The sequence below is a fragment of the Ascidia mentula genome, chromosome 2 (genome assembly GCF_947561715.1).
Source record: "Ascidia mentula chromosome 2, kaAscMent1.1, whole genome shotgun sequence".
Lineage (NCBI taxonomy): Eukaryota > Metazoa > Chordata > Ascidiacea > Phlebobranchia > Ascidiidae > Ascidia > Ascidia mentula.
This window is the reverse complement of record NC_138567.1, coordinates 9,037,634-9,060,102: the sequence shown is the minus strand read 5'-3', so window position 1 is coordinate 9,060,102 and position 22,469 is coordinate 9,037,634. Positions and strand designations below refer to the sequence as shown.

Sequence of the window (22,469 nt, the reverse complement as noted above, 5' to 3'; positions counted from 1 at the left end):
CTTCATATATTCCTCTCTAATACATTCTGCTCCACACTTTGGAATTTAAACGAACTACGTTTTGAGTAAAACGATAACAAACGTGATTAAATATATTTGTCATACAGACGGATTTCTTGTCCATGATTCCTGCCAAATTCTAAAATTCACACTGTTTCTGTGCCCTCGATTTTATAATTCACACACCATGTTCTGTACCTTTCTCGTTGTGTTTTTGTATACAGCTTACTGCCTTGCTACTAAATTTAAAAAAAAATAATTTGGTAATTTTGTTTTGCTGGTAAGTTTTCTTTGGAGGAGTATTACAAATGTTTAGAGAAACTTTACAAAGACTTTTTACCAAAAGTTTATGTTGTATTACCGATAAAACCAAAAGGTTATCAAGTCAGACGCCTATGTTTAAGGTGATCTTCTCACGGAGAATCACCTTCTGTAGTAGGATTGCTTGATCCCCAAAACGTGTTTGGCCCCTACCAAAAAAGGGGGCTGGAGATATGTCACTGCTATACACAATAACACAAACACTTGTTCCGCATTTCTAACATCAATAGAAACATTTTATTGCGGTAAAAGAATCAACCGCGGTGAGTAACTAACCACCATAAATTACGATGGATCGCCAAATGTTCAAGTCTCGTAAGAACGGTGGTAAATTCCTGTTGGGCCTATAAGCCTAAACCTGCAATAAAATAAAACGATGAATTGGCACAGTAGACAGTAAAGTCGTTCACAACAGGATAGAATAACACATATACTGAAAACCATTCGTTGTCGCATGTCTTTCAAGTCCATATATAAATTTTAATGTACATATTTTGTTTCCATTAAGCAATTGGTCTGTGGGTTTTTTTTTCAGCCAAAAAAACATCGATGGTAAAAGTTATTTGTGCTGTATCTCGCTGTGACCCAGCAACGTTTCCTTACGAATAAAATATAAGTCACTGTTTTCGAGGATTAAGCAAGTTAGACGTCCCTGTAGCCTATCGATATGTCAAAAATCTTAAACGTGCCGCACAGCAAAGCGAAGTAATTTTTTTGACACAATCTAGACAAAAACTGGTGAAGCGTGTCGACACATGGTTGAGCAACAGATAGCTTTATCACCCCTCTGTTTTTAAAACACGTTTAAAAATGGCAGATGAAGAAAATACGTGTCCTATTGCAAAGGACCAGGTGTGTAGCTTGAAACTGCGATTAAACAACCGTAGGCCGACATAAAAATAACTTTATATCTTTGTTTAGATTAAAGCGTGTGTGACTTCTTTGCTGAAAGTTATTGACAAGTCAAGCAAAAACAGTCTGCTATCATCACATCCGAGAGTAAATCTTCTTGTAGTAACACACAAAATCCCGTCAAGGAAAGAGAAGAAAGTTCTCATGTTAGTCTTCTGCCATTACTTTAAGAAATACTAGGCCTGCGACCACAATAGCTGCAAGCACTTTTGTTGTATAAACCATTTTATGAGTGGTTTGTTTTGCGCTTAACAAAAAACTGCTGTCATTTAATGCATTTTTTGTTGGCAATGCAGAAAGCTACCACACCCGATCTTCACAACTCAGTCAGAAATTTGCCTATTCACAAATGATGTTGACAGAAAAGATGTGGAAAAAACTGAAGACAAATATAAAGATGAGTTTCAATCGGTTGTAGGAGTTGTACCAAAGGTATGGTTGCATTTTACAAGCAACAAATGAATTTGCTTTTACATCAATTATGGTTTTCTGTCTGTTTTTATGACATGAAAATATTGACCTAAATGAACATGTTGACCTTCAAAAACATTCTTTGTAGATTATAATAATTATACTTCTGCATTACTGGACAATGTGAAGCTGTTATGACAGCATGTTTTGCAAACTTACAGATTGTTCCTCTGCTTTCCTTGAGGAAAGATTATAAATCATACGAAGCCAAGCGATCTTTGTGTGATTCTTATGATTTATTTCTTGCTGATGACAGAATTATGAAATTTGTTCCTGCACGAATAGGAAAACATTTCTATGTCAAGAAAAAGTGGGCATAACAATGGCAGGTAATTCTGCATCAGTTCAATAAACCAAAATCTTTTATTCTGTTTTAGGCAGCCTATACAGATAAATTTGAGGACAAAATACCTCAAAGAAGAATTTTTCAATAAGCTTTCAGTAACACGTTGGATTTTGTCAGGTAATTCTAGTATAACCAGATCAAACAACTATGCCACTAAACATATAGCTTTTGCTGACAGGTAAAGGCAACTGCAGTATGATACATGCTGCATATACGAATTTTTCCTTGGACCACATTGTGGATAACATTGAAACATGCCTTGCAAAGGTTGCTTCTGAAATGATACGGGTAAAAAGTATTAAGTTTTTATACTTGAAATGCATTTACTTTACCATGGTATTTAAAAAGCATTTACATTTATTTAGCATGGTATGTGTCTTACACCTAACCTCACTTCATTGTTCATGTGCATAGTACCTTGTTTTGCGGAAATAATTTTTTTTTAATATTCTGCTTATTTTTAGGGTTGGGGAAATGTACGCTCAATTCATGTAAAAACTGATGATTCTGTTGCATTGCCCTTATACACAAGCGATGAATGTCCGGCAGATATCGAAATGAAAGATCAAGAAGAAATCGACTACATTAAAGCCAAGCAAGAATACAGAAACAGAAAGGTTTGTTCATCATTTTTTTTTTGCAAAATTCATGTCCTTGCTCATTTTCTTTCATAGTCTATCTCAGGTTTGTCAAATTTATTAAGTTCTGTTGACCTTAAATTAACCTGTATCGAATTTATGCAGGCCAGACATCGAATAACGATGTAACAAATTGTCTTTTTTAAACTAAAATCATAAAGCAAGCACGTCACTGGGACTAGTTTAGGTCCCTAGACGCCACTTTGACATCACTAACAAATAAAAGCTTCAATTCGCTTGTTTATGTTAAATCTTATTTGTTGTGATAGGACCTGTATGCCCCGAAAGTAATGAAGAGACGTTTGAGACCGCGCAAATCTGGAAAAATACCCTGACTTTGCATTAAAAAAAAACAAAAAGGAACTTTCTGTGCTTTTTTGGAGAAATAACACTTCCGTACAGCCTTAACAAAACCAGGCTTCCTTTTTAAAAACACCTCCCAATGCTTTGTAAATCAGTAATGTAATGAACATGAATACGTTACACGAACAAAACGCAGTTGGCACAATATCCTTTAATCCCCTCAGTTCATCGCAGACAACACATCCCGTCCAACTGTAACACCCAAATAAACTGTTTGTCTCGTAATGTTTGTGACTTGACTGTTACAAGCTCTATTCGACTACTTTAAATTGCACCAAAGCTTGACGAGTTTAGTGACTAAACTGATTTACGCCTACCGATCTTGCATATTGTTAGACTTACATCTGATGTTGAGTAAAGTGGCGTAGGTACCGAATGCCCCCTTTACCCTTGCTCTAAACTCGTTGTATCCTTTCCACCTCCCTCGTACGCTCTTTAAAGTAAATCTGTTACAAAAACAAAGTAACCCTAGCGTACCACGCAGTTACACCGAAGCTATGGTTCCAGCGTCGCCTCCCAACGCGAGACCGAACACGATACCGTTCCCGTCCTGTGGCTCCACCACGTGGCGAAGTGTAATCTTGTCGTAGTTTATCCCAATCTTTCCGAAGATTCGCACGTACTGTGGATAATAAAGTGTCAAATGCTCAAAATTCAGACTTTGTCCACAAACGGATAAACTCTGCTGCATACAGTTTGGCGCTATGAAAGACCAGACTTTCACTGTGCTTAATACTAGCAACTCGAGTATTTGTAAACACTGAGCACCACCAACTGACGAGGAGTAACGCAGTCTAATTCTCCTATTAGATATGTTACAAAACCGCAATACTGCCTATATCGTCTTCTTGGCCATCCAATGAACAAACGTTTAACCTAACCCATATTTTCTTGTAAACATTTGGTAAATTTGTTTGTAGGTTAACAAAGCGCTTTGACTAATTTTTACCTGGGGTTCAGCTGCTGTTTTCCAGTCCACGACGTCTTTGTGTTTCACGTCTTCGTATTCCGGTCTGATTATTAAACGAAGCTATTTCTGGTGTTATAGCCTACGTAAATTTCAGTCATAATGGTACATAGCTTACGCATGTAGGCTACATTGATAATAATTGTTGATACAATAAATTTTAGATCGGTTATATGGGCTACACTATTTGTTCTGAAGATTTATTCACCATGCTAAATTATAGGAGCGCATGGGCATAATGCGTAAGTATAAAAACCGCACAGAAATAATAGCCACTATATAGGCCTTTGCGACCAAGGATTTTTTTTTTGTGCAATCTGAAGCAGGTTCAAGCAAGATACCAAATATTGAAAAACTGTATTGAATCATTACCAAAAAGCGTACCGGTAATTTGTTGGCCTGCCGCCGATATTAGTGTGCTTGATGTGGACGACCACGTGTTCGGTGCCGTCGAAAGGAAAGTCGGGACTGAACTGGGGCTCGTCATCTCCCCCACTAAAAATGGCCGGCGGGAGGTACACTGGTGTGGTCGTCCGAAAGCTTCCCCCGCCCACTGGATTAAACGGTGTCGTTGCACTGATCACTTCTCCCGCTTCTGCGCGACAGCATATCGAAACAAGTGTTATTTTCCGTGGTTTTATGTTCAAATCGCGCCAAGCAACTCTCAGCGTTGCATTTGTGATGTGCAAGTGTGATTCTGGCTTTTTGGGGGAAAGGATGGGGAGCACTGTCTCCACAACGTTTCCACTTCTTCATAATTTGTTACTCACTGTCTCAAGACTGCCATATTAGCTTACACCAGTTGGCCAGCGGTTTATACTTGTAGATTGGCAATCTACAAGTTTTTTTAACATAAGGTGGCTTACACAGTTAAATGGGTTTAGAGGTCGCAGTATGGTTGAAAACCACCCCACCCTGGTTAAAAATCGAATTGGTAATTGGCAGCATCAGTCAAGTGCCCTACCCATATACTAAGCCGAAAAACCTGATCGGGATTCGTGCCCAGGATGACCAGGGTTCAAACCCCGGTGTGGCAACAACAAAAAAAATCTTCTCACCTTTATATGTGCAAACGCCCATCGTTACGTCGACCGCGTTTACATCAAACCCGTCCTTTTCCGGACCTTTTTCCACCGTTCCCTTTCCACTGTAGATGACCTCAAACTCTCCACCGTCCGGCTTAAAACAAATGCTCCTGACATTAAACCGCGAAACCGAAATGAAACCATACAAACCCCGATAATGCCAGCGTAGTAGGCGGTCGCACACACGCTCGATCCAACACAAGTGAAACGATTCTCCACACCACCATAGATGTAGTTGCTATCGTCGGTGCAGCTGCTGTCGCACATACATGCCATGAGCGGATTGCTTGTTGACAAATCGGCACTCGTCGTGTCGCAGGTGCACGGCAAGGCTACGTGGTGCAAACGGATGTTATTTTTTACCGGTGTTTGGAAAGAAACTTTAACTTTTTGGCAAAAGTATTGGATATGAATGCTGTACAACATAAAATCATATCGACACAGGGTTCAGTGATTCGCGCTGCCTATTTATGCTGAAACTAGTAATTGTCAACTGGTCATTCTGCAACTAACGAGAAACAACTCCACCTGAATCAAACTGTGCGGCTATGGGCGCTTTTGTAACTGCTTTCGGCATTTCGGAAACCAGCGATTCCACAGCTTTGGAGAATTGGGGATTCGCTAAAAAAATAATAATATGCAGATAGGCAAACGCATCTCGCGCCTAGGAGTTTCGTGAATATCAGATACTTGCCTTCAAACTCTTTTGTCCTACTGGTCCACCCAGTGCTGGACAGTCTTGTGGCCATCAATCTGCCAACCTTCTTTAACTGATCAGGTTTTGCGCTTCGAAATGTGGCCGCGTTTCTGATGGGCCTGCCCCTAATGGCGAACTTTGCCCGCACATATTTAACGAAAGGATACTAAACATACATAAGTTTCCTTAGCAAGATGACTAATTTTCGGGGATTTGTTCCATTAAGGCGTACCGTTTTGGTTTCGGTCTTCAATTGGTCAAGTAAGTTCACACCCTTGATCAACGTCTTGGGTTGACTCACCAGTTCTTTGCGTGTTACTGTAACAGGTTGTGTCTGTTCGAGTGCCGTGATTTCAACGTCGTCAACAGAAAATCCCTCAGCATCAATCGCGTGTTTCATCTGCCACCAAATGTTGTGATTTTTTAACGCCCAAACTGAATGACAAAACAGGATACTAAAACACACTTTAGGGGCGATGGCTGTGATCAATTGCTGCGCTTTCGCCGATTGCAAGTCGTTGTACTCGTCACTCCACTTTACCATCCCTTCCTCATTTTCTTCAAACTGGATTGCGCCAGTAAAAATTGGCTGCTCGGATTCGTAATCAACAGGTCCAGCTTGTAGCATTGCTGCATTGGGATCAACAGTAAATTCAACACCTCTTTTGTAACAACCAAGATCAGTCCAAAGAATGCTTTTAGTTTTAATCATTGAAGACGCATATTTAAGCACATACATATCGTCTATATTAGCTGGATAGTACGTTTGATCAGTAAAGATGTGTTTTTTAAAGATGGCGATGTAACCAAAGAGATGGCAAACAAGTACAGTAATTCATAAAAATGTTTTGTTCATACATTTTCAATACACAGCAACAAGGTCAGAGTACATACCAGCAACTAGAGTAGCAACACCGGCAACGCACACGAATATCCCCACACCAAGAATGATGAGCTTGTTTCGTTTACCGGTATCGGGTTTGCTGGTCTGTTTGTCCTGGTGACCTGCATCTGCAACCACCACAAATTTTGTTTTATGTCACCAACGTATTAAAAACAAGCCTCACATAACAAAACAACAAATTTCACTCAAGTATGATATATAAATTTTAGGCTAATAAAAAATGTGTATTACAAGACAATGATTAAGTTAAACCATTACACAAAATATTGGGCGGATCAAATAGTGCTTACCATTGCTTTCACTTCCTTCCATTGAATTTATTTAGTTATTGGCAGAATTGGACCACAAAAATATGAATATATTTGGTCAAATAAACTAATTTTTTCAACCGTTGGATGTCGATTGCACTTGATACACAAAACACGAAATGGCGGCTTGCAAACTTTGCAGAAAACCAGCAAATGAATACTGGATGAGCGAAAAGCATGTTTTGGAAGCAATCACGTGATCGCTAAAATCTTGTACAACAACAAAAATATTTCCACTGAAGAAGTTGGTGTTTATTTTATGATAACTTATTTGGACATAAATATTTAAAACCTAGTTTGGGTGTTGTTAGTGTAACATTCACCTAATCACTCAATTAAAATCAGAAAACAGCAGCAACCGTTTCTCAGAAGAAAAAAAACAGCCTACGAGGTTCCGTAAATTTGAGTCTTCAACTTTAACTGAATTTCGTAGCCTACAAAGTTCCGCAAATTGGTGTTTTTAACTACATTTAACATTATAGTGTATCACCTCAATTACGAATAATGTCATTTTTGCTGGATTCATTTGCTAAAGATCGAGCATTGGAAAACAACTTGGAATTTTTGCAGCAGGTGAGGTTTGCTGTTAAAAAAATACTAAAACCTGAAAATAGCATGCACTGTTGCTGTTACCAGATTGCTCAAAGAAACTACATCCTTCATGGTGAAGATCACCAGCACTTTTATCGTCTTATGACATCACTTCGAGTAGGAAATGAAGTGTATCAGAGATTAAGTGGACGGAGAAAAATTGATGACTTCAAGGTAAAGTATGTGTGGGTAAACGAACTTGTAAAATTTGTTGCTGAGAAACATTGTTTTTGACACAAGGCCCATGTATTTGGGGAATAGCTTAATATAGATAAACAACTGTATGTTAAATCTGTAAAGGCAAAAAGCTATAATGTTAAAAGCAGTCTTAAGTTTTATATTCCAACCACTACTTAACCAATTAAGTCTAAAGATTTTGGCTTATCATTTGATATTAGTTATTTGCATTACTTTTTGTGGGATATGTTGTATGTGCTCAGTTTTACTACAAATAATGTTTTATAGTGGTTTGAACCACAAATCACTTTCTGTGCATTGTTGCTTTTCAGGCCCAGTGTGTGGCAAATATTGCAGCCTTCGTCAAAAACAACCCAAATGCCTCAAACAACGCATTAAAAAAGGAAGTTGAAAATCAAGTTGCCTTATTTGCAATCAAAGTGCAAGCTATGTAATCATGTGCTTTGAATCAAATGGCCTGCGTCGAATTTATGTTTTTAGCATGTGGTTTTTAAACCAAATATAAATGCTCATTGTTACATGGAAATGAAATAGTTTAGTAATTGTTTTCTTGTTAACTAACAGTTAATGTTATCCAGATTGGCAGGTTGATCTTTGACTTTTATTCACTCACCTTTTCATGTGATTTATACCTGCCCAACATAAGTCGGTAAATGTTACATAAAATTTTTAGACTCAATACTATGAAAAAGCAAAACTAGCATGGTCTTTGCTCATATTCTCTGTGGTTGGCACAACCTGTTGCACCACAACTGTTATTTCAGAAATATACATGTGTAGTGTAATTTGGTAACCTGTAAATCCTTCTATTAGTGTTTCTTTATTTCCTGATAACAAAGACAGTTTTTGAATTACGTTTCTTACTCTAATAAATGTATGTAAACTTTTGGTGGCTTGTAACATGTTATGGGGTTAGCCCGAAAATGTGAATATGTTTCTATGGTCTACAAGCAACCTCCAGCCCTAGCTATAATTGTAGATAAAGAAAATAAATCCTCCACTCCACAAAACCTTTGTACTTCACCAACTTAGTTTTTGGGCACCTGGTACATAACCAAATAAGGCAGGCCAGGGCTGTCTTTTTCTTAAATAATAACCAACACTTCCTAAAATATCTTCATTGGCAACCTATATATTTACAAAAAAAATTGCAACACGATTTGGAACATTACAGAAAAATAAGATTCATTGCATGTAAAAATCTCAAATATGTACATGTACACATATTTTACTGCAAAATTCACAATTTTAAGCAGTGGTTCCCAACCGGGGAATGGTACCAGTTGCAGGCTGACATGGCACCACTTTTTTGGTAATTTTCACACAAATATGTTAGGCATGTTATTTCAAAAGCTATGCTGTAAACATTAGATACTCAGTAAAATTATGACTTCTTGGTCTCGGGCGATTAGGATGCTGTAGTTAATGTTCAGGAACCACCAACTTGCGGAGTAACAACAACAGTAGTTCATCCTTTCATGATGTTCAGCCCGTACTTGCTCATTCTTCTTCTTTGTAGACAGCAAAAACAAACTAAAAACTAAGTGCACTACTGTATGTCAGTTCCATTAATGGTTTTCAGAAAAGTGTCAATCATATCGTCTGGTCTTGGTTCTTGAGCCTCGTAGTTCAAGAGATTATTGTTGTTGTTGGTATGGTAACCAGCATAATTGCCAAGGTCAAAACCAGGCAGCATGTCTTGCTGGCTCATGCCATTTGGCGGTAGGTGATGTAGCGGTGTTGGTGCTTGCTGTGGAGACATTAGATTGGTATGAGGCGGTGACATCATATTTGCATGTTGATGTTGCTGAGGAGACATAATCTGTGTTGGTGACATTACTGCAAAGTTATCATGCATTGGTAGCTGACGAAATTCAGGCTGTTGCTGGGTATTAACAGGTGCCTGGAGAATAGGATCTGTGATACTCATGTGTGCCTGTCCATCGCCATCAAAGTCCAAGCTAAGATTTTTTATGCTAAAAAGATCTTCCAGTTTAGCATCATTCCCAGCATGATTTGTGGTCGATTCTGCTTCTAGGATTCGATCAGTCATTTCTAGCCCAACACTGGGAAACTTCTCTTGTGTGGGGTCACCATTAATGTAGGGTGTAAATGAGGATGGTGGTTCCAAATTTGACATAAGTTGACCAGCATGGCTCATAAACTGGCCACTGGTCCCAGCAATGTCGCTCTGGTTTGGAAATGGCATTGGATTGGGGAGAGGTGATGGGTCAAACATGGTTGCACCCGGCTGTGAGGGCAAAAATGGTTGGGGAAAGGGAGTGGGCCAGGAGGGCATACTTGGCTGAAGAAAAGTTGGCTCCTGTTTGACTTTCTGAAATTCTGTGTGTGGCCATTCTGATGCTTGGGGCATTGTTCTGGTCGGTTGGGCTTTGGGACCTAAACATAAATTCAAAAAAATGATTTTTGCTTTGTGGAGAAGGTGACGCTTCCCGAACTGAAATACTGGTATTTAAACTTTGCCTTTAATAGACCACAAAATAATGAGATTTGTAGAAGGTGTTGTGCTACTTTCTCATGTGCATTGTAATATGCAAGAGATAGGCAACTCGTGGCTTTACATCCACATGCAGTACTATTAACCCTATTTTTTGGCTACACATAGTAAGGGCAATCTTATTTGGTTTAAAGACAATTTGTACATTCATTGGCATGTACATTAAAAAATTTTGATTAAATAAACATACGTTGCATTGGATTTCTCGGATACTGGCGAGTTGATTGCTGGCATTTGGCTTCAATGGCTCTTCTTAGCTGTTGATGTCGACCATCATTGCTCGAAGAAGGAACGGAAATAGAAAAGGTTTTGTGTTTTCCCTCTGTAAAGAAACCTCTGTTTAGTCAAGATTGACTAGGATAGTGAAATGAAAGGGAACTCACCAAGCCAAAACCTACGCGCACATCTGCCATAGTTCATTAAATCAATATGTTAAACAACATTGTTTGCACCCAGGGTTTAAGGCACAGAAACAAATTTTATTTGAAGTGCACTTAAACGGAAACGTACATTGATCGACGAAGCAAAAATATTTTGTTTGGGTGGACAGTAAAATTTAAAAAAAACCTCACAATTTGAGCAACAGGTCATTATGAATGTGGCTTAAAAAACAAAATCTCAAGCCGAGGTTTTAGTATCATGTGTAAAACATTGTATAAATCTCTACAAAAACGCTAAAATATATTTTGAGACAAAAGCTTTTGTCATGACAAGGCCCTGAGCCTGAATAAGGGGGCTGTTAACCCAAGACAGCGCCACAATTCTTTCCCTCCCGTGCAATTTAATGCGTCCAGCATGGGCGGACACAAAATGGTGCAAGTTTGTGACCTCTTCCGCTTTGTTCTTGTTTCTTCACTATATACCCAGAAGCAAAGCTGCCAAAGAAACAGGCTGTCTGAGACACAACACCCTGGAGAACAGACAGGCCGAAGCCGCAAAAGTGGCGTCATGGACTCACCTTGTTGCATAGGAAGGTATGTGAATTGCAGGGATTTGCTGACTTGCTTGTCTGATGGTCGCCGTAGTTTAAATTCAACCTCCACACTCTCTTGTATGTTGGGGTCCAGGTAAGGTGGTGTTCGGAAAACAATGGCCACCTTAAACAAGCACACTAATGTTAGAGCTTGCTACAAATGATTTTGGCAATCATAAACATGATCTGACGGAATGTCATGTGGATGACTTGCATGTTTGCCATGACGACTACTGCACAGATAGTTCAATATTATACAAGGACTCTGTAAAACGCAGGCTATACAACTGGGTAAGCATAATCGGGTATTAAAGTAATTTCCACAATCTATAGTTTTAGATTCATTTCAATGTATGGAACGAAAAAGTGTACTAGAAAATAGATATTTACCTGTCGGTGCACATCGACAGATGAAAAATCAGCAAGTGCCTCCCACTTTCCTTTGCTAAACACCACCTGTATATCCTCTGCAAAAAAGAAACCAAAATAATGCAAGCACCCCCACATGTGTGGAAATGTGTAGCATGGAAAACTGCTGCAAAGGTACTCACCTTTTTGTACTTTGTCGCACAACAGGAAGACCTCGTCTTGCCCACGTGCGCTGCCGTGTGTTTTGTCCACACGGCATATCTTTAGGATTCCCGCACATGTGGCTTCTACAAACAACAGATTACAGATGTTACTTTTTAACATACTTTCTGACCAGATTCCAAAACAGTACATTTGCTAACAGCAACAAGAATCGTTCAAAAAAAATAGTACAAACGAGATTTACTGATGATATACTATTTTTGCTTGTTGCTTCAAAAGACAAAATTTCATTTGATTATAATTCTCATTGCATGAAAACATTTACTGACAATAAAAAAAAAAAAAAACACAAAACTTACTTTTGTCATAAATTGGATTTGACACAACAGGGTCCAGTTTTACTGTGTAATGTCCATTGCGATCAGGAAGAAATGCTTCAAAACATAGTCGTACTATGTTCAAATCAACATCAACTGAGGCACGCTCATCACCTTCTGGCACTGTACCGAATGGATTGACGTTGTTGCGAATGCGTTCCATGATGGCACTGTTCACTTCTCTCCTTCTTACACACTGTATACCCAGGTTCGGAAATCTAACCATTGGTGGATGGTAAAAAACAGGGAGATGTTGTGCGTATAGTTTTATCTCACCCAAAGTCACATCACAACTAAAAGAATTTAAAAACTAAATCATGAAACAAAATGATTAAAATTTGATAATAATTATGGGAAGATATAACAACAAAAACTTTAACCAAAGTTTTTAAACTGTGTGAGTAAGTTTTGATACCCCATTCAGTTTATAAATGAAGTTGGCTTGCAGCAGCAGAGACATTTAACAAGACTAACTTTTAATAATGAAAAGCAAACTTTACTACCCATGATACAATAACACTGAAACTCCAATGTATTATCACGCTTCCCTGGGGTGCATTTTATGTGCGGCAATCTACGTCAGTGTGTTGTGTGCAATGTTTGTGTCAAACACATTACCATAACCTCTGTACAAAATGCACTGACCCATAGCTCGATCACAGTGGTTTTCACTTACGTGGCAAGCATTTGATTGCTGGGATCAAGGTTTGTCTGGCAAACCCCTTTGTCACAATCTCTGCCCACTAGACTGTGAGGATGGGGTCGTGGTGGGTCATCTTTTGAAACTAATGAAACTCGAACAACCGCATGGCCAGAGTAGTTTACAATCTGTAAAAAGCAAAGCATACATTGTTTACAAGCAAGTAACAGAGAATTGCAACAAAAACATTTCAGACATTCAAATAAAAATGAAATTTTCCCATTTCTGCTGGATACAAGTTAAAGTCAATGTGTATTTGAAAAATATGAGCATCACCATTTGCAAGAAACAAGTATAACACAAACCTGGCATGCTGGCCAAGTTTTTTTGTCTGCTGTAGTGTTTTCACCAGGAATGCTTCCTGCAGAACGACCTTCGCATTCATACCGAAACCTCATGCCTCTTTGCTGAGGCTGCTCTACTATTTCCAGTCGTATCCTGTTATCCATGATTGTTCTCTGCTATTGTGCTTTGAATTTTTTCAACACAATTTTGATATGTAGGGTGGTATTTCTGGCTTCACAGTTCTTGCCAGTTGCCTAAAGTGCCATTACAAGCAGCAAGGCAGAAAAAGATTAAATCTAGAATTTAAAGTTACAAGTTAAAAACATGCATCACACATAATATTTAATTTCCCAACACAAAAACATACTTTTTGATATAGCTACAAACAAAACAAAGAGTTAATACTTGCACAATTCCTATAATAACCAAAATGAAAATACAGCTTGTAGAAAGTTGGGAAAAAAAGTTCTCAACAACAGATATATACTCAGTTTGTGACTTTTATCAAGCATAGATTGTGATTTAATTGAGAAATTCCTGATTACCTATACCTCTGCTATGAATAGGTTGCAAAATGACACCAACTGCACAACGACAGGTGGAAATATGAAGCCTCAGACAAACTATCACCAGAAGATCAAAACAAAAAAAATCCCCTTAGCATCCTCACTGACATGAAGAATACGACCAGCATTCCTGTTTAAATCACTGCAGTTGCTAAGCAATTTTTGAAAAAAGCACACACAGGTTTCAAAATTTACTTGACAATATTTTTTCATTTTCCTAATGCAACTGCATTTAGTAGATTTGTTGAAGACCCAAATGGCTGACAAACCTTTCCAGTAATTCACTAATATTCACTGCCTAAAGCAGGGGTGCAAGTTTATGAGGTTATAAACTAAATACACTTATCTTTTTGTTTTGTTTTAGAACTGAATGTCTCAATAAAGCTCAAAACACATTTTTTTTGTGATTGACAAAAAATCACATAAGAATAACAGGACTTAACCAAAACCAACACATTGACACAGATTAAATTAATTACAAAAACAGCTTTTTAACTCTCTTGTCATATGGTGCAAAACGAAATTGGGTATACCATTGATTGATTTCTGCAATAATTTCAAAAAAAAAGATTCGCTGTGTGGAATTTCACTGGATATGTGAACCACAAAATGTTTTTTGTTTTAAAGCAAAAAAAATTAAACAAGCTCTACTGATAAGAGGTTAACTAAACATTTTCATAATTGGCTTTTATGCAAATTTTTTGAATTTCAAACCACTACATGACAAAATCTGAGATGTTTTTACATACTTTTAAATTTTCTTATCTGATATATATCAAGCTAAGGCAAAGTTTGATTAAAAACTTCTAAAACACAACATACAATCTTTTTGCAGCACCAGAAATGCACAGCATAATATGTTTTCTGAGCTGTTCCACTTTCCCAAGAAACAGTTTCACAATGTTAACTTTATTTAGAATCATAACTAAAGCAATTTAAATATCTTATATACTTGAAAAAGTTTTAACCAACATACTAATAAAGGTCGACATAAGGTCCAAAAGAAAAAAGAAGATCACTGCTCCAGATTGGAAAGTTTGGTTTATGTGCGGAGGATTTTTTTTTGGCGTCGTTAACTGCGCAGACGATCGCAACGTTTTTTCATATGTTAATGCATTAGCTAATTAATATTGCGCAGATTATCGGTAAATTTTCGCAAAAGTGCATTTTTTTTGATCTGGTAACTGCTAATTACAAAACATTGAACCTTAAAAATTAAAAGTCACAAACAACCTCCAAGGCCACTTTGTTTTTGAAACAATTTAAAGCAATATTAACAAAGGTCCACATAATGTCCAAAAGAAAAAAAAAATCACTGCCAATTAACAAACATTGAACCTTAACAATTAAAAGTCACAAACAACCTCCTAGGCCGTTTTGTTTTCGAAACAATTTAAAGCAATAAGTAGAGGAAAATTAACCTGTCCTTTATTTCAAATTAAAACACTTTATTTTGTGGTCAAAAAAACACAGAAAATGTACAGAAACCATTCCATCTTGCTTTGCATTAATCAAAACAAGAAATATACACAAAAGGCAACTGTAAAAGACCCTGAAATAATTCAAAGAAGTTTTACAAATAGTGCTTTATGCTTACACCAAATTTTCACAAGTAATCCATAAAGTTTGGGCCCTAATAAAAAGCACATTATTTAGATGTACTTCAACAAGACAAATGCGAAACATTGACCTTTCATTGCCATCACCACTACCACTGTGTTTTATTTCAGTGCACTCTGCTGCTTCACTTTACAAACACAAGAACGACCCGGTTGAAAGTTTCCAATCATTTTTAACTTTCAGAACAAAAGACGCACTGGTTGACTAATGATCTACTACACGCCAAAACGCCATGTTCGAAAAATTCCCGTGCAAAACGGAACGTAGCAGTTCAATTGTCTACACTCCGGTAACAGGGCATAAAGGCGTGACAGCCAAAGGAGACAAAAATTTTGTCAGGTTTTATGTATTTGCTTGCCTTTTGTACCAATCAAACATAAGAAAACAAATCATAGACAAAACAAATTATAGCAACTTTGTTGTAATGCACTAACTAATAATATGATGTTAGTAAAAAAAATATTCATCGCACCCACCTTTAACTTTAGGTGGTTTTGCGGCCCAAGATGGCAACGTGACGTAATATTTGCTTCAAAGAGCGTGGAAAGTTCCTTTTGTAACTAGTCGTCTATCTTTAGGAAGTAGTTTAAGGAACTGATTTTTGTTTGATTAGACTAGTTTGAAACTAAAACAAGACATACTGTATTTTTATTTTAAAATTTGTTCAAACAGAATGAGAAGAAGTTTTATTTCTGCAGAAGCAGACAAGCAGTGCTGGACACAATGTGTTAGCGCTTTAGGTTTGGTTTTGTAAGTAAGCGTCGTATCTTACAAAACATTCGATAATACAAGAAAAAAACGGTTCTTGTTTTCAAAAGCATGCATATATGTATAAATGTAAAACTCTATCCACAATTGTGAATGATTGAAAAATCGATAGCAGTTACAAAAAGCCTAACGAGAATTTCAGGCCAATGCTGCGAAAATATGCGAACAACAAATAAACATTTTCGACAAATCAAAGATGTCGATCTCTCCAAATGTCCTCTTCAGTTAATTCGAGAGTTGGATTTAGGCGTCCGCCTGTGGGCGCTCGTAATCTAAAAAAAGCAAATAAGTTTAGGCAAAACACGTGATTATATTTGGCCTAATATCGTTATAACATAACATTTGCATCAGTTACAACTTGGGCCTATGATAAAAGTAATTAATTTCGATTGATATGATATGTTCCAAAATGCAGAGAAACTAATGTTGCTTTCATATCTTGACAGGAAGTCACAAAATCGCTATGTAGCAAAAAATTAGTGAAGAATTGTGTCCAGTTCAGTCGCAGTGGGAATTTCCACCAAACGAAGACATTGCAATGAAGAAGAACGCCTACCTATCTACGTTGTTATTAACCCCGTTCCGCTTGGCTGGAACAGGATGGTAGCTCGGCAAATGACTCATCGCTAGGGCCGTCTCGCCACTCGCGCTCCTGAAGCTCTGCAATCGTTCCACGCCTGAACGAAAAAGCACGACTTCAAGATTTTACGAAGTCAATAGAGCAGAAAGATTGTGTCTCTGACGAAAGTTTACGCTTAAGTGAATAGGCTGAAGATTTGGGCTCTTCGGCATAAAAGATCGTAAAAACAGCATGTTACAGTACAAGCAAACTGGATCGCCTGCTAATGTAATCCAAATAAGACAATTTTCCATTTAACACAGAAAAGTTCGCATGTCCGACTCCAAGTCATAACATATTAACAGTCGTTGCGATTGATTAAAATTATATTTTACGTACGAAGCGGTGCTCTGTTGCATTTAGGAAAAAAGTAATCAAACGGACTATTGGTTGTGTCAAGTCAAACACTTCTTTCTAAGAGCACCAAACAAGATCCCAGTTAATACCAACACGTCACGCTTCCTTGACTATCTTTACCCCATGCGCTGCAAAGATTTTCTGGCCTTTAAAGTCACGTGACCTGCTATCTAATAATTTTGAAACAGCACAGGCAAAGCTGTCAACACGATCCCGACTGAAAAGACTCCATTTACAGCGCAGCGTTTGGTAGCAAGCACATACAACTTTTTGGCGGACAAAAGTCTGTTCGTTGCGTCAGCCCAAGCAAACTGGTAGGAATTCGCGCCAAGAAGTGTCTCCTGGCCAAAAAACTTACTTGTGGCGTATGTACTTCTGTCGTTGGGTAGGGTGCTCTGTGATGCGTACTTGTCGCTACCGTACGCTACCCTGGCTGGACTGGCACCCCCACTGCCAAACAGCTCGTCGTCGTCATCCAGGTTTCGCAATCTTCGCATGGTTGCCAGTACGGGGCTGAATATCACTAACAGAATGCACAGCGCACTGGAAACCTGAAGACCAAAAAATACCGCATGTAAAACGCCTTGCTTAACAGGGCGTCTTTTTCAAAAGTAATTGACTAAACGTATAGTGGTGAAGAAATTAGGTTTGACAAATGCCCATTGATAAGAATGATGATAACGCGCTGCTGAAAAATTTGGTCGAATTAATTGTCCACATGTACGTATTCTGTTGCCTTGGTGCAGCTCGTTGGATCACAGAACAGAACAGTTTTTTTGCCAGTTTATACTTTGGTTTTGCCATCGTTTTAATGAAAAACAATTTGCGCCAGTGGTCCCGCATGATTTGTGCAAAAATCATTATTTTTAAGGGATGCAAAAGAAACGTTCGTTCGGAATTTAATTAGGAAAGCGCGAATTACACAGAATTTGTTAAAATGTTTGTTAAAACCATAAGGAACCATTATTACTGTCGTAGCTTCACGGGAACCACGTTTCATACCAATATGTTTTTTCAGGAAAACCAACAAGTTACCCACCATGAAAATGGCTGTCGCCGGGTCGAACCAGTCCTCTTTACCAAGAGCACCATTTCCATATGTTACCATGACAACCCAAGCGCCTGCCAGCAGGGTGACGAGGAGTGACGTGATGAGCGAACTGATTGAAAAGCTCGAGAAGTGCTGCAAACAACGGGAGCTCGGTTAGTCACGACGGTGAAGGCTTTGTCATGCGGTGAACATTATAGAGCACGCAATAACTTGGGATTTCTCGGTGCAGCGAATGAAGAAAGTTTGAGCTAATAGTCACACTATCTTTTCACGTGTATATAGTGCTGTTTTGCGTTATTGATTCTTTTTTTAGCGAAACAAATCACTTTTCTTAGGTTTGATGTAACATTTCACATTTGACTACAACTGTTGCTTTTGTCACAGCAGGGTATCAATGCTATACCTTGTTCACGGAGACGTTGTTGTCAGGTTTGCAAATGGAGACAATGGAGCTTATGACGTACAGCAGCAACAGCAATCCATTGAACACCAGTGATAAGGGAAGATCGTGCGTGTTCTCTTCGCATTTCGTAACGCTACTGCTGTTTGTAATGTTGGTTACTTTGGGCGCGGAGAGGATACACCATTCTGTCACTATTATGATCTCCACACTGACAAATGCACATACAGCCAAGGCGAGCCATCCGCACCTGTAAATAGACATGCAAACATGTAAACAATAAAGTCCACAAAATGCCTTCAGGTGTATATTTAGATTTGCTACAATGGTTTGAAGTTATTATTGGTTTACTATTTTGGAACATTCCTGGGAAAATCACAACCATTCAAACAATGTCTATAGTGAATCAGTTGTATGCCAAATCGATCTGTTAGTGAGGGTATAACGCTCATTTAAAGTCCAACAACATAAAGATGTACAAAACCATAGGGTTAACCTAATTGGATTGAAACAGCTTTGATTATGTTTTTTTTTGCAAAAGCAAAAAAGGCTATTTGTATATGTGGTCAATTAAACATGATTTCTGCTCAAGCAAACTGTTTTTTGCAGTGTTTGTTTGCTCGGTGGAATATAAAGTGGTTGCAGTACCCAAACTACTCCTTTAAAAAGGAAATTAGCATTATCACGTGAGGTTGTTTTTTATGCCTCGTCGCGTTTTTTTGCTTTCTACCGCGTCGTGGTGTGCACTTTGCGTAAAGGTATTTCATCTCTCAGCTGTCAGCTCAGATCCGCGTCTTATGGAAATGCATAAGGAACCTATTTATTTGTCGGATGTTTTCTCAGGCAAAACTGCACGCTAATCTCTTTCAAAACATATTATTACGTCTACCCGACCAAGCTGCAATTAGTGCCCTCGAGTAAATCTGTTTTATTTGCCATTTCAAGTTTGGTGTAAATAATACTAGTAAGAAACAGTCACCATTTCTACTCTATGTTTGTGCGGCTCCATTTCGCAATTTTTCAACGTTCAGACGCTGGAGAATAGACTGTAAAAGTTCGATTGTCGAAACAAGTGTGTAAACGTATTGGGACGTTAGAAGCAACCGCAGACTTTCCATTTATTTGGGTCACGCATGAATACAACCTCACGCATATTTAACATTTACATTAGCAGTTTTTTATGGTTGGCCTTTTCTCACCTGATGTCATCCAGATAGGACATGCGCCACGTCCTCGTAATCCCGACCAGCAGAGGAGAGAGGGTGACGATCCATGCTATTCCGATCCCCACCCTCCTCACAATGCACACAATGCTCGTTGGTTTGATGATAAATGCTATGCTGAACGCCAAAAGGAGAAAGACACCCACCAACACGAAATAGAGAAGAGTCGAGTATTTGTGCTTTTCGTGCCTGTATAGTAAAAAACATAAGTTTAATCGTGTATAAGCTGCAGACAGATGGCCACTGTTTCGACCTAAAAGGTCTCATCAGTGCAGCTGGTGTGACTATAAGACGACTTTGCTGACCAAACGGCCAAGCAAAGACTTCCACTTTGTGGTGACTATACAGTCACCGTCATCTTATTTAGTGAAAGTCTTATTTAGTGAGGTTAGTGCTGCTTTCTTCTGAAAGAGCAACCTTCTGTAAGCCTTGCCCTTCCTCCGGTTGGTTGGCACAGAACATTGCTTATCATAAGTTTAATCATTGACATTGTCAATTTGACATTCCAAGTTGGGTACGCGTACATTGGTTATTTGATGCCTTTCTTTGTTTATAAACAACAATAATTGTGTAAAGAATAGTAATTAATACGCGTTTATTACAGAACAGAGGCAATTTAGCAATGTTCTAGAAGCATGATTATAAACCTAATTATAATAAATTTATTCAAGCAGGAAAGTTTGTAATCGTTTGTTTTGTATGTAGATCGTGTTGTAGCAACAATACGATATTTTATCACTCCGCGTGTTAATCAGACAGTGCCCTGTGGAATTGACATTGGTGCATCGAGACAACACAGAACGGGACCCTAAAACGCCATGTACACAAATAGTTTCATGGGGGTTATGCGGCCATTGATTTTAACATGATATAAATTTAATTGATGTAACCGAACGCCATCCATCAGCTATCGCATTACTCAGGACAAGGTGACAGACCTTCTATCCCCGATCAATAGCTTGTGTCGACGACAATCACAGGGCCGAAAATATACGACATCTTTACTATGGCCATAGCCCGAGGGGCGAATATTCCGACGGTCGATTCAGAGGAAGTTAGAGCGGGTGGCGAAACGGAACTCTCACCCGAGCATTATCGCCCGGCCATAAGTTGTCACTCGGTTCCAGATGCACAAGACCAGTGGCTGATAATTTATACGCGAAACGACATGGGTGCCACCTACACAGGTGAATGGAGAGGAAACCTACGCATGGCATGTGGTCGGTGTTTTCGAGGTTTCTTGTGCGCGGGCGCTAAAATTACTAATTTGTGCTACAAACTAGGGAAACGTACAGATCCGCCGACGGCAGTTTAGAGACGTTTTGACAAAGTGGCCCAATTCTCCTTTGTGTTATTTTGTATTTTCTTCAACGCGTTACGTGTTTTCTCGTGATGTATTGGTTGCGTAAATCATTGCGCATCGCTTGTGTTTGCCTTATTGTACAAGAAACAAATATGTTTTAAACTAAACAACGTGTTTTGGATCCTGATTTCTGTTTATCCAATCTTCCCACTTACGAAACGTAAGTCCAGAAATGCACTGTGCCAATTATCAAAGAGCGATTTAAAGGCAAATCAATAGGCATTGATTCCACGTCCAGGAATAAACACAGGCCTACACTCTGACGTGAACAGACGCAATTTGATGAGAGGGGATGGGGGAAAATTGCACTCACCTGACGAACCGCATCAGGTTGGCCGAAAAGACAATGGCAAAAATCAATGTGAGCAGCAGACCGAGTCCGGCTACACCGATCACAATAATTCCCCACAATTTTGTGGTATCACAAAGGTTGGTAAACTCCGAAGCTATATTCCCACATCCTTTGACAGACGCCATTTTTATTTGCAAGCTTCTATGGATTGTAACAACAAGAAGTTCCTAAACAAGTAAAGAGATTATTGATCATTGCGATAAACGACCGACGTTTTCAGTTTAAACCTTATATCACAATAAATAGTCTGAATTCAAAGTGTTTGTTAGGTGTTTCAAATTCTTTCGCTGTGTCTAGATCGCCTGAGTAAATACCGCGACACGACTAAACACTTCCCTGTCCAGGGATGGCCTTCCGTCCAATACGCCTGGGCAGACTTTATATTCCATTACAACTTTCTACATAACGCTCTTCAAACTCGAATAAACCGAACAATCTTTGAGTTGAATTCCCGAATCTTACTTAGGGATGGCTACCGTGTATGCTTTTGCCTTAATAGCTCCTTTGAAGTCAAAGCACATGCTGTTCTGCTCAAAACATTCCAATAAATATGCGGTCGGCGACGGCTTCGACTCTGCGAAACGTTGTAATGACAGACTTACAGCGTGAAAGGTAGCACGCCCGCGGCGACTCTCCAACAAAAGGGAGCCTTCTTTTTCATCGCAGTGCCAGAAATGAGTTTCTAAAGATACGTACCATCTTACGTTGTTTATCGCACATGGCAACGTTTGAAAAATTGTTTGACAGCACTTGTGCGTATGCGATTTCATACGGAGCTTGCGAAAACATACAGAAAACACAATTTCCCAAATGTAGTTGAACAAACTAAACACTTGTCATTAATATTTGCAATTAATCCAGAATCATTCTCTTGTTTCACAAGGTGGCCCTTGCATCTTCCAGTGTAGGGTTTTCGGCTTAATCAGTGTAGCAATTGATGCCCTTGTACAAAGATTTCACCACAT

The 22,469-nt window shown here is 38.7% G+C and overlaps 5 protein-coding genes across 5 annotated transcripts; 2 read left to right on the top strand and 3 right to left on the bottom strand.

Moving 5' to 3' along the window:
* Positions 1–1,030: 1,030 nt before the first annotated feature.
* Positions 1,031–3,344, top strand: LOC145889133 (ribosomal L1 domain-containing protein 1-like). The gene is made up of 8 exons (XM_082980015.1): positions 1,031–1,173; positions 1,243–1,379; positions 1,530–1,665; positions 1,866–2,014; positions 2,082–2,167; positions 2,229–2,338; positions 2,515–2,667; positions 2,958–3,344. The coding sequence occupies exons 1-8, from the start codon at positions 1,132–1,134 to the stop codon at positions 3,021–3,023; spliced, it is 879 nt and encodes a 292-aa protein (XP_082836141.1). The 5' UTR covers positions 1,031–1,131; the 3' UTR covers positions 3,024–3,344.
* On the bottom strand, positions 3,190–7,116 carry LOC145889132 (uncharacterized). Its single transcript, XM_082980014.1, has 13 exons — positions 6,995–7,116; positions 6,695–6,811; positions 6,267–6,430; positions 6,033–6,200; positions 5,798–5,966; positions 5,632–5,724; positions 5,254–5,435; positions 5,077–5,197; positions 4,403–4,613; positions 4,001–4,064; positions 3,542–3,673; positions 3,394–3,484; positions 3,190–3,243 (listed from the first exon to the last, which is right to left on the bottom strand). Exons 1-13 carry the CDS (start codon positions 7,014–7,016, stop codon positions 3,212–3,214), a joined length of 1,566 nt encoding a protein of 521 aa, XP_082836140.1. The 5' UTR covers positions 7,017–7,116; the 3' UTR covers positions 3,190–3,211.
* Positions 7,117–7,244: 128 nt separating this feature from the next.
* LOC145889482 (uncharacterized) lies at positions 7,245–8,689 on the top strand. The gene is made up of 3 exons (XM_082980444.1): positions 7,245–7,585; positions 7,649–7,777; positions 8,113–8,689. Exons 1-3 carry the CDS (start codon positions 7,517–7,519, stop codon positions 8,233–8,235), a joined length of 321 nt encoding a protein of 106 aa, XP_082836570.1. The 5' UTR covers positions 7,245–7,516; the 3' UTR covers positions 8,236–8,689.
* Positions 8,690–8,913: 224 nt separating this feature from the next.
* Positions 8,914–13,477, bottom strand: LOC145888450 (uncharacterized). The gene is made up of 8 exons (XM_082979198.1): positions 13,206–13,477; positions 12,877–13,028; positions 12,183–12,418; positions 11,844–11,948; positions 11,683–11,759; positions 11,278–11,416; positions 10,510–10,641; positions 8,914–10,201 (listed from the first exon to the last, which is right to left on the bottom strand). Exons 1-8 carry the CDS (start codon positions 13,347–13,349, stop codon positions 9,351–9,353), a joined length of 1,836 nt encoding a protein of 611 aa, XP_082835324.1. The 5' UTR covers positions 13,350–13,477; the 3' UTR covers positions 8,914–9,350.
* A 2,563-nt stretch (positions 13,478–16,040) lies between these two features.
* Positions 16,041–21,667, bottom strand: LOC145889075 (G-protein coupled receptor family C group 5 member B-like). The gene is made up of 7 exons (XM_082979957.1): positions 21,466–21,667; positions 19,766–19,978; positions 18,570–18,816; positions 18,155–18,298; positions 17,474–17,666; positions 16,696–16,816; positions 16,041–16,411 (listed from the first exon to the last, which is right to left on the bottom strand). The coding sequence occupies exons 1-7, from the start codon at positions 21,627–21,629 to the stop codon at positions 16,330–16,332; spliced, it is 1,164 nt and encodes a 387-aa protein (XP_082836083.1). The 5' UTR covers positions 21,630–21,667; the 3' UTR covers positions 16,041–16,329.
* Positions 21,668–22,469: the final 802 nt, after the last annotated feature.

Excerpts from the sequence above, each read along its gene's own strand:
- LOC145889075 (XM_082979957.1), bottom strand. The coding sequence starts at position 21,629 with ATGGCGTCTGTCAAAGGATGTGGGAATATAGCTTCGGAGTTTACCAAC. Across the intron at positions 18,817-19,765 it reads TCCTATCTGGATGACATCAG|GTGCGGATGGCTCGCCTTGG; the intron begins GTGAGAAAAGGC and ends GTCTATTTACAG. Across the intron at positions 17,667-18,154 it reads CGGCGACAGCCATTTTCATG|GTTTCCAGTGCGCTGTGCAT; the intron begins GTGGGTAACTTG and ends TTTGGTCTTCAG.
- LOC145888450 (XM_082979198.1), bottom strand. The coding sequence starts at position 13,349 with ATGGATAACAGGATACGACTGGAAATAGTAGAGCAGCCTCAGCAAAGA. Across the intron at positions 11,417-11,682 it reads CTGTCGATGTGCACCGACAG|GTGGCCATTGTTTTCCGAAC; the intron begins GTAAATATCTAT and ends TGCTTGTTTAAG. Across the intron at positions 10,642-11,277 it reads ATACCTTCCTATGCAACAAG|AGGGAAAACACAAAACCTTT; the intron begins GTGAGTCCATGA and ends GTTTCTTTACAG.
- LOC145889133 (XM_082980015.1), top strand. The coding sequence starts at position 1,132 with ATGGCAGATGAAGAAAATACGTGTCCTATTGCAAAGGACCAG. Across the intron at positions 1,380-1,529 it reads AAAGAGAAGAAAGTTCTCAT|AAAGCTACCACACCCGATCT; the intron begins GTTAGTCTTCTG and ends TTGGCAATGCAG. Across the intron at positions 2,339-2,514 it reads TTGCTTCTGAAATGATACGG|GGTTGGGGAAATGTACGCTC; the intron begins GTAAAAAGTATT and ends GCTTATTTTTAG.
- LOC145889482 (XM_082980444.1), top strand. The coding sequence starts at position 7,517 with ATGTCATTTTTGCTGGATTCATTTGCTAAAGATCGAGCATTGGAAAAC. Across the intron at positions 7,586-7,648 it reads ACTTGGAATTTTTGCAGCAG|ATTGCTCAAAGAAACTACAT; the intron begins GTGAGGTTTGCT and ends TGCTGTTACCAG. Across the intron at positions 7,778-8,112 it reads GAAAAATTGATGACTTCAAG|GCCCAGTGTGTGGCAAATAT; the intron begins GTAAAGTATGTG and ends GTTGCTTTTCAG.
- LOC145889132 (XM_082980014.1), bottom strand. The coding sequence starts at position 7,016 with ATGGAAGGAAGTGAAAGCAATG. Across the intron at positions 5,967-6,032 it reads TGAAGACCGAAACCAAAACG|TATCCTTTCGTTAAATATGT; the intron begins GTACGCCTTAAT and ends ATGTATGTTTAG. Across the intron at positions 4,065-4,402 it reads GGCAGGCCAACAAATTACCG|ACCGGAATACGAAGACGTGA; the intron begins GTACGCTTTTTG and ends TTTAATAATCAG.